The sequence below is a fragment of the Herpailurus yagouaroundi genome, unplaced genomic scaffold (genome assembly GCF_014898765.1).
Source record: "Herpailurus yagouaroundi ecotype Mexico unplaced genomic scaffold, PumYag 220, whole genome shotgun sequence".
NCBI lineage: Eukaryota > Metazoa > Chordata > Mammalia > Carnivora > Felidae > Herpailurus > Herpailurus yagouaroundi.
In genome coordinates, this window is record NW_024412451.1 from 4,263,998 (window position 1) to 4,277,046 (window position 13,049).

General features: G+C 45.0%; 1 protein-coding gene across 1 annotated transcript; it reads right to left on the reverse strand.

Annotated features, from left to right (window-relative positions):
• Positions 1–9,028: 9,028 nt before the first annotated feature.
• BSPH1 (binder of sperm protein homolog 1) lies at positions 9,029–12,418 on the reverse strand. Its single transcript, XM_040458206.1, has 3 exons — positions 12,393–12,418; positions 9,734–9,865; positions 9,029–9,374 (listed from the first exon to the last, which is right to left on the reverse strand). Exons 1-3 carry the CDS (start codon positions 12,415–12,417, stop codon positions 9,232–9,234), a joined length of 300 nt encoding a protein of 99 aa, XP_040314140.1. The 5' UTR covers position 12,418; the 3' UTR covers positions 9,029–9,231.
• Positions 12,419–13,049: the final 631 nt, after the last annotated feature.

Genomic DNA, 13,049 nt, shown 5'->3' on the forward strand with positions numbered 1-13,049 from the left:
CGTGTGAAACGCAGGCAAACGCAGAGAGAAATCGTTAATGATCCCAGCAGAGAGGGGATTATGTGGGGCTATTTTACCTTCTGCAAAATCGACCCCGGGTTTGGATTCAGAGGGTCTCCTTGCAACCCGAGCTCCAGTCTAGCTAGACCCAGCGGAGAATGTGTGGGCATTCGTGTCGGATAGACGAACTTTCAAATCCTGGATTTCCCACTTATTAGTTGGGGACATTAGTGACAGGTTTCACCGCTGCACAACACAGGATGGGTACCCAGTATTCACTCCTCCTCAGAATTTGTTGTTTCTGAGAGTTGAGTAATTGTAGACAAGATGCCTGAATCTTCCTGCAACCCTGCAGGTTAACCCGCAAGGGCTGCCGTAACAAAATACCCCAGAGTGGGTGGTGTAGACAACAGAAATGTCTTTTCAACAGTTCTGGAGACCAGAAGTCCATGAGTAAGGTGCTGGCTGACTAGATTTCTGGGTGAAGGCTCTTTTCATGGCTTGTAACTGACCGGCTTCTCACCGTGTCCTCACATGGCTTTTTCTTCGTGCTTGTATATAGACAAAGAGATCTCTGGTGTCTCCTCTCAGGAAGACACCAGTCCTATTGGGATAAGGTCCCAGATTTCTGACCTCAACTTTTATCACCTCCTTATGGGTCCTAAGGAGGTGTATCACCCAGATACAGTCGCACTGGGTGTTAGGGCATCGATGCATAAATTTGCGGGGACAGGGACCTAACTCTGCCCATAACACCCTGACCTATCTCAGCAAAATGAGATTACGGCCTCAGCTGGTCTGAACCATAGGAAAATCTGAGATCACGGGCATATGTTGAAAATCAACATAACAAGCAAAGAGGTCTCAATTCTTGGAAAAGTCGAACCGTATCCGCATGTAGACAACTGATACCTTCAATTGGTAGCTCTCCGGGAGTGGTCAGTTTCGAGACAGAACCAGAGAAGGGGGGTGGCACGCAGGCAAGCACTAAAGAGAAAGAGGGTGAACTGCTTCCTTCTCTTCACACAGTAGCTAGAGCAAGTTCATGTCGCTGCTGTGAGGGGAATCCCCCATGACCTCCATGACACGTAGGAAAAATGCCAAAGTCCCTTCTCTGTCTGCCCTTGGATGCTCCCCATCGCTCACCCAAACCTAGCAGCCTCTCTGCTATTTTCTCCACCACCCCAAACACAATGCTATCTCAGGCATTGACATTGTGTGTTTGTCTATGGAAACTCCATTCCTGGAAGGCATCAGGTGGGACTCCCTCCCTCCCTTTCTTCAGGTCTCCGTGATTCAGTGTCAGCTGTTCCAGAAAGGCCGTTCTAAGTCACTCCCTCTAACTCAGTGACCCCCATAACTCTCTGTGTCTCCCTCTTACCCCGATATAATCTTTTATGCGGTGTTTCTCTCTCTCTGGCCCAATTTCCAGCATTCTTACCCATGTCTACACGCATATCCGTTTCTATCAATGCGTGTGTTCGTGACTTTATTATCTTTCTCCCCTCTAGACTGCAGACTCTGGAGCCATGACTTCCTCCCGTTCATCGCTTTATCTCCAGCAAAACAAAACAGTGCCTGACAGATAGCACGTGCTCAACGGCCATTGTTGGAGGACCACAGTGTGCCTCCCTCACAGGTCTGGTGTGAGGGCTCTAGGAAATAACGTGGGTAAAGCAGTGAGGCCAGAACATAGCACAAGCCACACAATCATGACAGGGGGTCATTGCCAACCCTATTAGCCTTGCTTTGTCGTCATTGGGAAGTCATTTCTGATGTTCAGGTTGGGCAGAGAGTAGACGAAAGTGATTCTCAAAGTCTTTTCCATGGCTCGCCATGGTAACTAAGGGTTTCGTGAGAGAAGAGTATCTCTGCTTCTGAGGAGCAGAGAGCCGATGTCAGGCAGTTGTGACAACAATGTCCAGTGACCATCCCTGGCACATTGCTTAAGGCAAGCAATGCCACGTGAGTGGGGGCCGCATGGCATCGTCAGCACACCTAAATGTTCTCATGTTCACGACAGGTGGGGGACACTGCATGAAAAAGCATTCAGGTATTTATTTTAGACAGAAGCTATTTGATTTGGTGGGAAATACTGTGAATCCTCAAGTCAGGTAAATCTAGGTTTGATTCCCACTTCTGCTCCGGAGCAAAACCATCATCATTCATAACTACTGACGTTAGAAATGCTGTTGGTGAATGTCCAACGGTTCGATTCTACTTTTGTCTGTCCCACTTGCTAGCTCTGTGACCCTGATGCTTTGCACCGCACTTTCCTGATGTGTAAATCAGAGACACGGTTGCACTTGATTCATAAGAGTGTCGGATTACATGGGTTGGCATGTGCAAAACAATGAAAACAATCCCTTAGCACAGAGAAAGTGCCATATGTTTGCTTTCATCATGGCTGTTACACCACAACTGTTACTACAGCTAACAATAACAAAGTTTTTATTTTAGAATTATTATTATATTATATAACCCAGACAAAACCTCTATAAGGTAGGCAATGGCATGAGCCCAATTTGTGGATGGAGAAACCAAGGCCCCGAAAGTCTCACAGCTGGAAAAATGTGGGATGGGGTTCAAATTCCATGTTGTCGGATTCCAAGGTGCTCTAAGCCACCATGTGACACAGCTTCTTTGGACAGGACCGACTAAGTTCAGGGAATCAGGCTGTACTTCAAGCATGTGGTTGATGATGTCCCCTGAGGTAGAACTTAATTTTACACACAGAGCTTCAACAAGGATGGGCTCAAGCCTGACCCCTAGTGGGTTCCTCAAGAAGAACATATGAGGGTCGGGTTTCCTCCACACCTTCACCAACGCTTGCTTGGTTTTGACGTTTTGATGATAGGCATCCCAACAAGTGTAAGAGGAGATCTCATTGTATTTTTTTTTTCATTTTTAATGTTTATTTTTATTTTTGAGAGACAGAGTGTGAGCGGGGAAGGGGCAGAGAGAGAGGGAGACACAGAATCTGAAACAGGCTCCAGGCTCTGAGCTGTCAGCACAGAGCCCGACGCGGGGCTCGAACCCACAAACCGCGAGATCATGACCTGAGCCGAAGTCGGATGCTTAACTGACTGAGCCACCCAGGTGCCCCAACTGGGTGTATATCTAAAGGAAATAAAGTCACCACCCCGAAAAGATCTCTTCACCCCCATGTTCATTGGAGCATTTTTCACAACAGCCAAAATATGGAGGCAACCAACGTGTGCATTGATGGATGAACGGACAAAGAAAATTTATATATAATGTACATATATATAATGGACCGTTATCATCCTTAAAAAAGGAAGTCTTGCCATTTGTGACAACGTGAATCAACCCTGAGGACATTATGCTAAGCTAAATAAGCCACACATGGAAAAAAAGTGTATGAACACACTTACACGTGGAATCTAAAAGAGTTGAACTCACGGAAACAGGAGTAGAAGGACAGCAAAAAGTGGGGAGATGTCGGCCAAAGGGTACAGTTTGAAGGATTACTATAAAGCCAATCAAGGCAGGGTAATATTAATGAAATAATAGACAAATAGATTAATGGGACAGAATAGAGCCCAGAAATAGACTCACAGAAATAGAGTCAACGAATCTGTGACAATGGAGCAAATGCAACTCAATGGAGAAAACCTAGTGTTTTCAACAAATGGTGCTGGAACACTGTATATCTGCCAATGGACTGGTAACCAGACTGTACGGAGAACTCTTACAACTCAGCAATAAGAAAAGAAACAACCCAATTTTAAAAATGAACAAAAGATCTGAACAGATATCTCACTAGAGAGATATACAGGCGACAACTAAGCTTGCGGAAAACTGATCCATATCACATGTCACTAGGGAATTACAAATTAAGACAACGAAACACCACTACACTCTTATGAAGATGGCCCCAATCCAAACACCAACAATGTCAATGCTGGGGAAGGTATGGAGTGACAGGAGCTCTCATTCGTTGCTGGTGGGAATGCAAAATGGTACGGCCACTTTAGGGGCTTGGCGGTCCCCTACAGAACTAAACACGCCCTTATCATATGACCCAGTATGACCCAAGTGAGTTGGAAACTGATGTCCACACAAAAACTTGCACACAGAGGTTTACAGAAGCTTTATTCATAGCTGCCTAAACATGGGAGCAACCGAGATGCCCTTCAGTAGGTCAGTAGATAAATACACTGGTGCATCCAGACAATGGAATATTATTCAGTGATAAAAGGAAATGAACTATCGTGAGCCACATAAAAACCACCGGGGGAGGGGCGCTTGGGTGGCGCAGTCGGTTAAGCGTCCGACTTCAGCCAGGTCACGATCTCGCGGTCCGTGAGTTCGAGCCCCGCGTCGGGCTCTGGGCTGATGGCTCGAAGCCTGGAGCCTGTTTCTGATTCTGTGTCTCCCTCTCTCTCTGCCCCTCCCCCGTTCATGCTCTGTCTCTCTCTGTCCCAAAAATAAATAAACGTTGAAAAAAAAAATTAAAAAAAAAAAACAACCCACCGGGGGAGCCTTTGATGCATGTCGCTAAGTGAGAGAAACCATTCCTAAAAAGCTATGTACTGTATGATCCAAACTATGTGATATTCTGGAAAAGGCAAAGCTACTTTGCAAAGTGGAAAACATCACTTCTGTAGGAGACAAGGGTAAAGCAGAAAGGAGAAATCTTTTGGAGGCTGGATGTTGATGAGAGAAAAGAGTGGCACACTTTAGGACACTGTAAAATAAAACAGAGCGCGCCCCCCCCCCCCCGCCAAGTGGAAGAAACCATAAACCTTCCTGCCATCAAGCACCCACCCATGTCCCCCCCCCCCCCCAAAGCCAACCGGGAAGGAACCTCCCCCCCCCCCCACTATGTGGACGGCAGAGGGAGCCCTTGAGCTATGAATCCTAGAAACCATCACCCCTGGTCTGCAAAATGCTACAAGTATTTGGAGATAGGAAAACCATCTTGAATCAGAAATTCAAAAAGACAGGTCATGAACTCACAGTTTGTGCGTTCGAGCCCCGCATCGGGCTGTGTGCTGACAGCTCAGAGCCTGGAGCCTGCTTCGAATTCTGTGTCTCCTTCTCTCTCTCCCCCTCCTCCAGTCACTCTCTCTCTCTCTCTCTCTCTCAAAAATAAATAAACATTAAAAAAAAACTTTAAAAAATTTCAAAAAGAACTCCAATGATTTTGTTTTAAATAGGGAAAAATAGAACAATACTGAGCTCGAGCAGGAAATGGAGAAAAAGTTTACAAGTATCCAAAGTGACAACTAGATTAAAATCTGGCCAAGGGAGGGAGAGAGTAGGCTCAAACGCAGACTCAAGGAGGGGCATCTGAGAAAGGCGCCAGGACATCCAGGAAGGTGAAAAGAAGATAAAAAATTCAAAGGAGTAATAGAGACTGTGATAGAAAGAAAGGAACCGCATATATGATGCCTGTCCCTGAAAAAGAATAACAAAACAAAGGAAGAAAAATGATATTATAGATATAGTCAGAGAAAACCTGCAAAAATCAAAGATCGGAATCTACATGGTCAAAGGACCCACCAGTTACCTGGAAAAACTTACCTGGAAATAATGATTTCTAGCGTATAGTCGTATAGTTTTTAGACTTTCAGGGTAGAGAAAATACCCTCAGAACACACAAAGCAAAAAAAATGAAATGATTTGTTATTTCTTTTTTAACGTTTTAATTAATGTATTTATTTTTAAAAATATTTATTTTTGGGAGAGCGCAAGTGGAGGAGGGGCAGAGAGAGGGGGACGGAGGGCCGAAAGCGGGTTCTGCGCTGACAGACTGAGAGCAGTGAGCCAGATGTGGGGCTCGAACTCACAGATTGCAAGATCATGACCTAAGCGGAAATCAAGAGGCGGATGCTCAACTGACTGAGCCACCCAGGTGCCCCTTAACGTTTTTATTTATTTTTGAGAAAGAGAGAGACAGAGCGTGAGTGGGGGAGGGGCAAAGACACACACACACACACACACACACACAGAATTGGAAGCAGCCTCCAGGGTCCGAGCTGTCAGCACAGGACCCATGCAGGGCTTGAACTCAGGAGCCCTGAGATCATGTCCTGAGCCGAAGTCAGAAGTTCAACCAACTGGGCCACCCAGGCGCCATTTATTTATCTATTTATTTATTTATTTTTGAGAAAGAGAGAGGGTGCAAGTGAGCGAGAGGCAGAGAGAGAGAGGGAAAGAGAGAGAGAGAAGCAGGGCTCAAGTTCACCCGATGCGGGTCTCAGACTCACCTGATGTGGGACACGAACTGGCAAACCACGAGATCATGACTTGAGTCGAAATCAGATGCTTAATGACTGAGCCACCCAGGTGCCCGAGATCAAATAATTTAAAAGAGCAACCTGGGGCGCCTAGTGGCTCAGTCAGTAGAGCTCGATCGCAGGGTTGCGAGTTCGAGCCCCACGCTGGTTGTAGCGATTGCTTAAAAAAAAAAAAAAAAAAAAAGAAAGAAAGAAAGAAACATTTGGAAGACAAACAGAAGAGCAAGTTCATCAGGCTGGCCTCAAACTTCTCAAAGCAGTTGCAGAGCAAGACAGTGACAATGCAGCATTTTCGAGAAACTCAAACTGTATTTGCCAGCTTCTTCTTCAGTTAGATGGGGCCATGGAATGACATTGTCAAAGTAGCTGCTTACTCAAGACCAGGGTGTCCAGTAATGAGATGTTTTTAGATGACTAGCTACCAGAGGAAAGCCCCTATTGTAAAGGCTGACAGTCCAAGGGTGAGGGAATCAATGTGAATAGTGAGCCTTTCTGAAAATATTTACCCAAACCCTATCACTCCCGGGACCTGGGGACGTCATTACAAGGCGTGTTTGGTAGCACACTGAGCCAACAGCGAAGCGAACTTAAATCACGACTCTGTCTCGTGTTTCTAGAATCTTCGACTAGGATTACTGGATCCCAGTGGTCAGTCTGAGTCCTTGAAAATCAATCTGCACTCAAAACCGGTATTCAGGAGCCCCTGGAAAGATCTGTGTATTTCCCTTTCTCCCGAACACTGAGCGGTGTGCCCAGTTGGGGAAGTCTGCCAAGAAGGCTGAGAGTGTATCCCCGTGGTGTTACAGCAGCGTGTGGCTTCATGGTTGTCCAGCTTCCTCGTCATTCAAGGGACACTGAGGCTGTGAACCGACTCGTGCCTGGAAGTTGGGTAGAAGGCTGGCGCTTTTAGCTCTTCCGTGTAAAGAACAGCGAGCGAGTTGATTTTCTTCCTGAGAAACCTACGATCCGTTTATCACCACCTGGTCAACCACTGGTCTCTCTGGTCAACCTCTCCCAAGGATCTGATTAGTAAGTAATTCCCTGTACCTGGTGTCATAACCACGATCGCTTTGCACCTTAGGGATTGCTTGCCACCACCCGAGCTCAGTCACGGCGGGTTCTGCTGCTCCCCCGAGACAAGTAAGCCCATTTCAAAGATAGTCCTTTCTACCAGCATTCAAAGACTAGAACGACAAGTCAAAAACGTTCTTTTTTAGATTTCCTATTTCTCATGAAAGATTACGATGAGCCTTCTGGGTTCAAAAGACAGTGCTTCCGAACTTTATTTCTTTTTTGGGGGGGGGCACGGTGCTGTGATCTACTGTAAGATTACATTTAACAATATGATTTGGCATATTTATTTATTTATTTATTTATTTTTAACGTTTATATACTTTTGAGACAGAGAGAGACAGAGCATGAACAGGGGAGGGGCAGAGAGAGAGGGAGACACAGAATCAGAAACAGGCTCCAGCACAGAGCCTGACACGGGGCTCGAACTCACGGACCGTGAGATCATGACCTGAGCCGAAGTCGGACGCTTAACCGACCAAGACCCAGGCGCCCCTATATATAGGTTTTTTTAAAAAAAAATTTTAATGCTTATTTATTTCTGAGACACAGAGAGACAGAGCATGAGCGGGGGAGGGGCAGAGAGAGAGGGAGACACAGAATCCGAACCAGGTTCCGGGCTCTGAGCCATCAGCACAGAGCCCGATGCAGGGCTTGAACTCACGGACTGTGAGATCATGACCTGAGCGGAAGCCCCACGCTCAACCGACTGAACCCTCCAGGTGCCCCTATATATAGGTTTTGATTGAGTTATGGTGACATACAACCTTGTGCAATGTAACGATTGGACGTTGTCTTCGCCGCAAAATGTTCACCACAATGAGTCCAGGCACCACCCATGACCATAAAAAGTTACAAAAAAGAAAATTTTTCTGACGATGTGAACTTTCAAGATTCACTCTTCACTCTTGCAGCAGCCTTCAAAAATGCACTAAGACACCATTGACTACAGTCCCCAGGCCACACACCACATCCCCGCGACCTACCCGTGTATGTATCTGTATATAGGCATCCGTATCTATTTATAAAATCAGCTTGAACTATAAGAGATAATATATTGGATACACATACTATATACTCTGTGGTTTTCCTCCAATTCTGCAGCATTTAAAATTTTTAACAGTGCTGGTCATGCCCCACTGAATTGATGACTGTGACCCACAGCTTTAAAAACTCTCCTCAGAGGGGCGCCTGGGGGGCTCAGTCGGGTAGGTGTCTGACTTTGGCTCAGGTCAGGATCTCACGGTTCGTGGGTTCGAGCTCCGCGTCAGGCTCTGTGCCGACAGCTCGGAGCCTGGAGCCTGCTTCGGAATCTGTCTCCCTCTCTCTCTGCCCCTCCCCCACTCATGCTCTGTGTGTGTGTCTCTCTCTCTCTCAAACATAAATAAACTTTAAAAATAAATAGAGATAAAAAAATAAAATAGTTCACACATCCCAAGAGTTGTTTAGGCTTTTGCTATAATAGTCTGTTTCAGGCTTAGGAAAGCCTAAATGCAGCTGGGCATAACGGATTTGGTTCCCAGGATGGTGAGATTGAGCCCCAGGTCAGGGTCATGCTGAACATAGAGCCTGTTTGGGATTCTCTCTCTCTCTCTCTCTCTCTCTCTCTCTCAAAAAAAAAAAAAGGCCAAATTTAACCCAGTTAGTAAGTAAAAGTGCTGAGGCTACAATAGAAGTTTCCATATAAAAACCCCATCATCCATAATCCACGACCAAAACCCCGAGCTATTTACAGCCAGATCATAGCTCAGAAAAAAAAAAAAAAACACAAGAACAAAAACAAAAAACGTTTTTAAGGAGAGTCCTATCTCCTCCTTTCACAAAAGAAACTGGACATTTATTTCCCCTGGGAACGATTAGACCCTCCTCATGCCCCTCCCAGAAAATGTCGCCATCAGTCACAATATTTCCAGACCTTGTCCTTGTTATAATTCTGGGTCAGCGAGCACCATTTTCTCCCAAACGCGTCCCCATCTTCAGTGCATTCGCGGTAGATAAGGCGTCTGTACCAGAAGGGAAACACGCATTTTGCAAAGTCTACAGAGGAGAGAAGCAATCGGGATAAGAAATCTTTCTGTTTTGTACCTCCTCTTTGCCATCACACACACGCGTGCGCCCACACACACCATCCCGCTCGGCACCATCTACTCTGAAATATTGGTGGGGGATTGGGGTTTTGCTAAACGTTTTCATTTCAAGGTAACGTGGGTGAAGCCCTCACCATACGTCTTGGGGGCCTTGTGACTTCCACACTGCCAGAGATCTGCACTAACCTTATTTTCGCAATGTAATTGACCGTGGATTCCCTTCTCGGGACCCTCTGGCCGGTCTCCCCGGACTTCAGCCCTGGCGACAAAAGATCACCTCCCTGAGGTGTGCAGAGGCAAGGTACTCACCTTCTTCAGAGCAATACTTCCAACGTCCTTGGTATGTCTTAGTTAGGGAGCACCACTTGTGTTTTGCCTTGAACTTGATGCAGTCATAGAATATCCCACCTTTGTACTGGAATGGAAAGACGCACTTGCCATCTAGAGAAAACAAAGATCCTTCGTCCCTCTCTGGGAGTGTTAGTTGAGATGTTACAAAATTACTTTCCTCCTCCCCTGCTTGCACCAGAATCAGAGCCCCTGCCTGAGGTTCTGGTGGGTCACGTAGTAGCAGAGCTGTTGAAACCCCTACCCCGTGTCCCACTTTTCTCCACGGTATAGACATTGTTGGTGGTTTGCTTAGCATTTGACCCTAGTTCCAGAAGTCTATACTAAGGTTAGAAACATAAATTTGAGACTTATCTGTTAAACAATTTCCCCTCTGTCTTTTTTCTTTACCTTCTCACATACGTGCATACACACACACACACACACACACACACACACACACACACACACTGTATATAGCCTGGTTTATCTCTATCCACACTTTTCTGCATATATATATATATATATCTCCATCCATCCATCTATCATCCATCCAACATATATATAACTATACACAATATATATGTAGGGGTACACATGCACAGATTTTTTGCTCCCTCCCCAAATGAGTCACACGTTATATCCATAATTTATTTTGAGAGAGAGAGAGTGCACGCACGAGTAGAGGAAGGGCAGAGAGAGAGGGAGACAGAGAATCTGAAGCAGGCTCTGCACCCTCAGTGCAGACAGAGCCCAATACGGGACTCGAACTCACAAACCATGAGATCATGACCTGACCTGAAATCAAGAGTCGGATGCTCAACTGACTGAGCCACCCAGATGTCCCCATAACCTGAGTTTCTAACTCAGCATATCACAAAAATCCTTTTCAACATATCCTCTCCCCCCCCCCTTATTTTTAGAACTCCTGGCCTCCATTTAAGACAGCTTCCAGAACTTTATCTAGAATTGAACTCGCTCTCTTTCTTGCTTGCTTATATTTGCCCTCATGAATGACAGTCATTCTCTATCCACCCATTGACTCAAGACAAAAACGTTATCCAACGTATCCTTTTAAAGCTTTGTAGCTCTAGCTCCTTTCTAATGCCAATTCAGAGTCTGTGATACGGATTTTGCCAAATTTATTCAATATTTCCTTTATTCAGATTGTTTATCCTCTGCGTATGAAGCTGAGGCAAGCATTCATATATGTAAATCCTTATGTATTGAAGCATCTGTTTCTACAGAATGGACTCCCCGAAGCAAGATTATTAGGTTAAAGCACATATGAATTGTTAACACCGCTGGGAGTTTTTTTCTCAAAAGGCAATAGCGACTCATCTTTCCTACTGTTGTGCTCTTTTACCCAGATTTTCATTAGCAGGAGGCATTTATACAATTTTAAAACACTTGACTTTAAAACAGATGATTCCTGTCTTCCTTTAAAACAGATGGTGCAGTTGGCGTGCCTCAATGCCTCGCTTTGTGTTCTTCAATGTGATTTCATCATCAGTTGAGTGTCTGACTCTTGATTTTGGCTTAGGTCACGATCCCAGGGTCATGGGATTGAGCCCCGTGTCAGGCTCTGTACTAAGCGTGGAGCCTGCTTGAGATTCTCTCTCTCTCTCTCTCTCTCTCTCTCTCTCTCTCCCTCTGCCCTTCTCCCATGTGCTCCCGCCCACACTTAAATAAATAAATAAATAAATAAATAAATAAATAAATAAATAACAGATTAAAAAAAATAAAATAGATGGTCCAGGGTAACATGAAAAAAATATGAAGCCAGGGAGCATCAGAAAAGATTACTTATTATTTGATGCATTCGAGGCTGACACCATGCCGTTTATATGGCAATAATTGTGGTTTGTTTAAATATCTGATAATACAAGATGTTTCTCCAGCACTTTTTTGTGTATAATATTCCTCATTACTATTGGGCATTTTTCCTCTGTGAATCTTTTTTTTTTTTTTTTTTTTCAACGTTTATTTATTTTTGGGACAGAGAGAGACAGAGCATGAACGGGGGAGGGTCAGAGAGAGAGGGAGACACAGAATCGGAAACAGGCTCCAGGCTCTGAGCCGTCAGCACAGGGCCCGACACGGGGCTTGAACTCACGGACCGTGAGATCATGACCCGAGCCGAAGTCGGACGCTTAACCGACTGCGCCACCCAGGCGCCCCTATTTTTATTTAAAAAAATTTTTTAAAAACATTTTATTTTTGAGAGACAGAGCATGAGTGGGGGAGGGTCAGAGAGAGAGGGAGACACAGAATCGGAAACAGGCTCCAGGCTCTGAGCCGTCAGCACAGAGCCCAACACGGGGCTCGAACTCACGTATCGCGAGATCGTGACCTGAGCTGAAGTCGGCCGCTTAACCGACTGAGCCACCCAGGCGCCCCGTCCTCTGTGAATCTTAAAATCGGGTATTTTCTGTTATATTGGCAGAAATTAAAGAGTAGTGCCAGTAAAATTCGGGGTGACTCTATTTCTTGTTTTTGTTTCTGTTTACAAATTGCTTATATCAAATTTTATGAAAAGAGAAAAAAGAAATGTTATCAGGAAAAACCCCACTGCTTTCCCTGTTTTTATAAAATTATAAGGAAATGTACTTTCGTTGCAAAAGTCTTCTGATCAACTTACCTTTGACTTCTGGAAAGTGAGTCATAGTGTCTGAAAAAGAAAATTTGAAGCGGACATTTATTTCCCAATTCTTATGCTTTCCAGTCAAAAACATGGCAGGATTCTTCTATTATTTACAACTCGCTTTGTGTTCTTCAATGTGATTTCATCATTTACTTTAAGTCCTGGAGATTTCTTGCTGATATAACTCCAAAGTGCTTTTGGTCATTGATGTAAAATAGAGTGACTTCCTTTTCCACCAGTGTCTACTTTGTTCTTACCAGTATAGAGAAGAACAACTTACTATTGTATATCTATCTTATATCCAGCCACTCTCTTCTTGAAGCGAGTCATCTTTCCTAGTTTTCCTAGTTTTCCTATAAAGTACACATTCATATAAAATAATTGTACTTGTTATTTTCTCTGGTTTATATATTATTTCCTTTTTGCAATGTCACATGTGTTAGATTCCATCATCCCCACAATGTTCACTAGTACTGGTCACAATAGGCACATCTGAGCTTTGGACAGGGGGGAATGACATTGAGGTTAAGAATGTCCATTTCATGGGGCGCCTGGGTGGCGCAGTCGGTTAAGCGTCCGACTTCAGCCAGGTCACGATCTCGCGGTCCGTGAGTTCGAGCCCCGCGTCGGGCTCTGGGCTGATGGCTCAGAGCC

What these genes read in the sequence shown, in the direction of transcription:
- BSPH1 (XM_040458206.1), bottom strand. Translation starts at nt 12,417, where the DNA reads ATGACTCACTTTCCAGAAGTCAAAG. An exon ending in TCACTTTCCAGAAGTCAAAG is followed by an intron (nt 9,866 to 12,392) that starts GTAAGTTGATCA and finishes TGTTTTCTCTAG; the next exon opens with ATGGCAAGTGCGTCTTTCCA. An exon ending in GAAGTATTGCTCTGAAGAAG is followed by an intron (nt 9,375 to 9,733) that starts GTGAGTACCTTG and finishes TCTCCTCTGTAG; the next exon opens with ACTTTGCAAAATGCGTGTTT.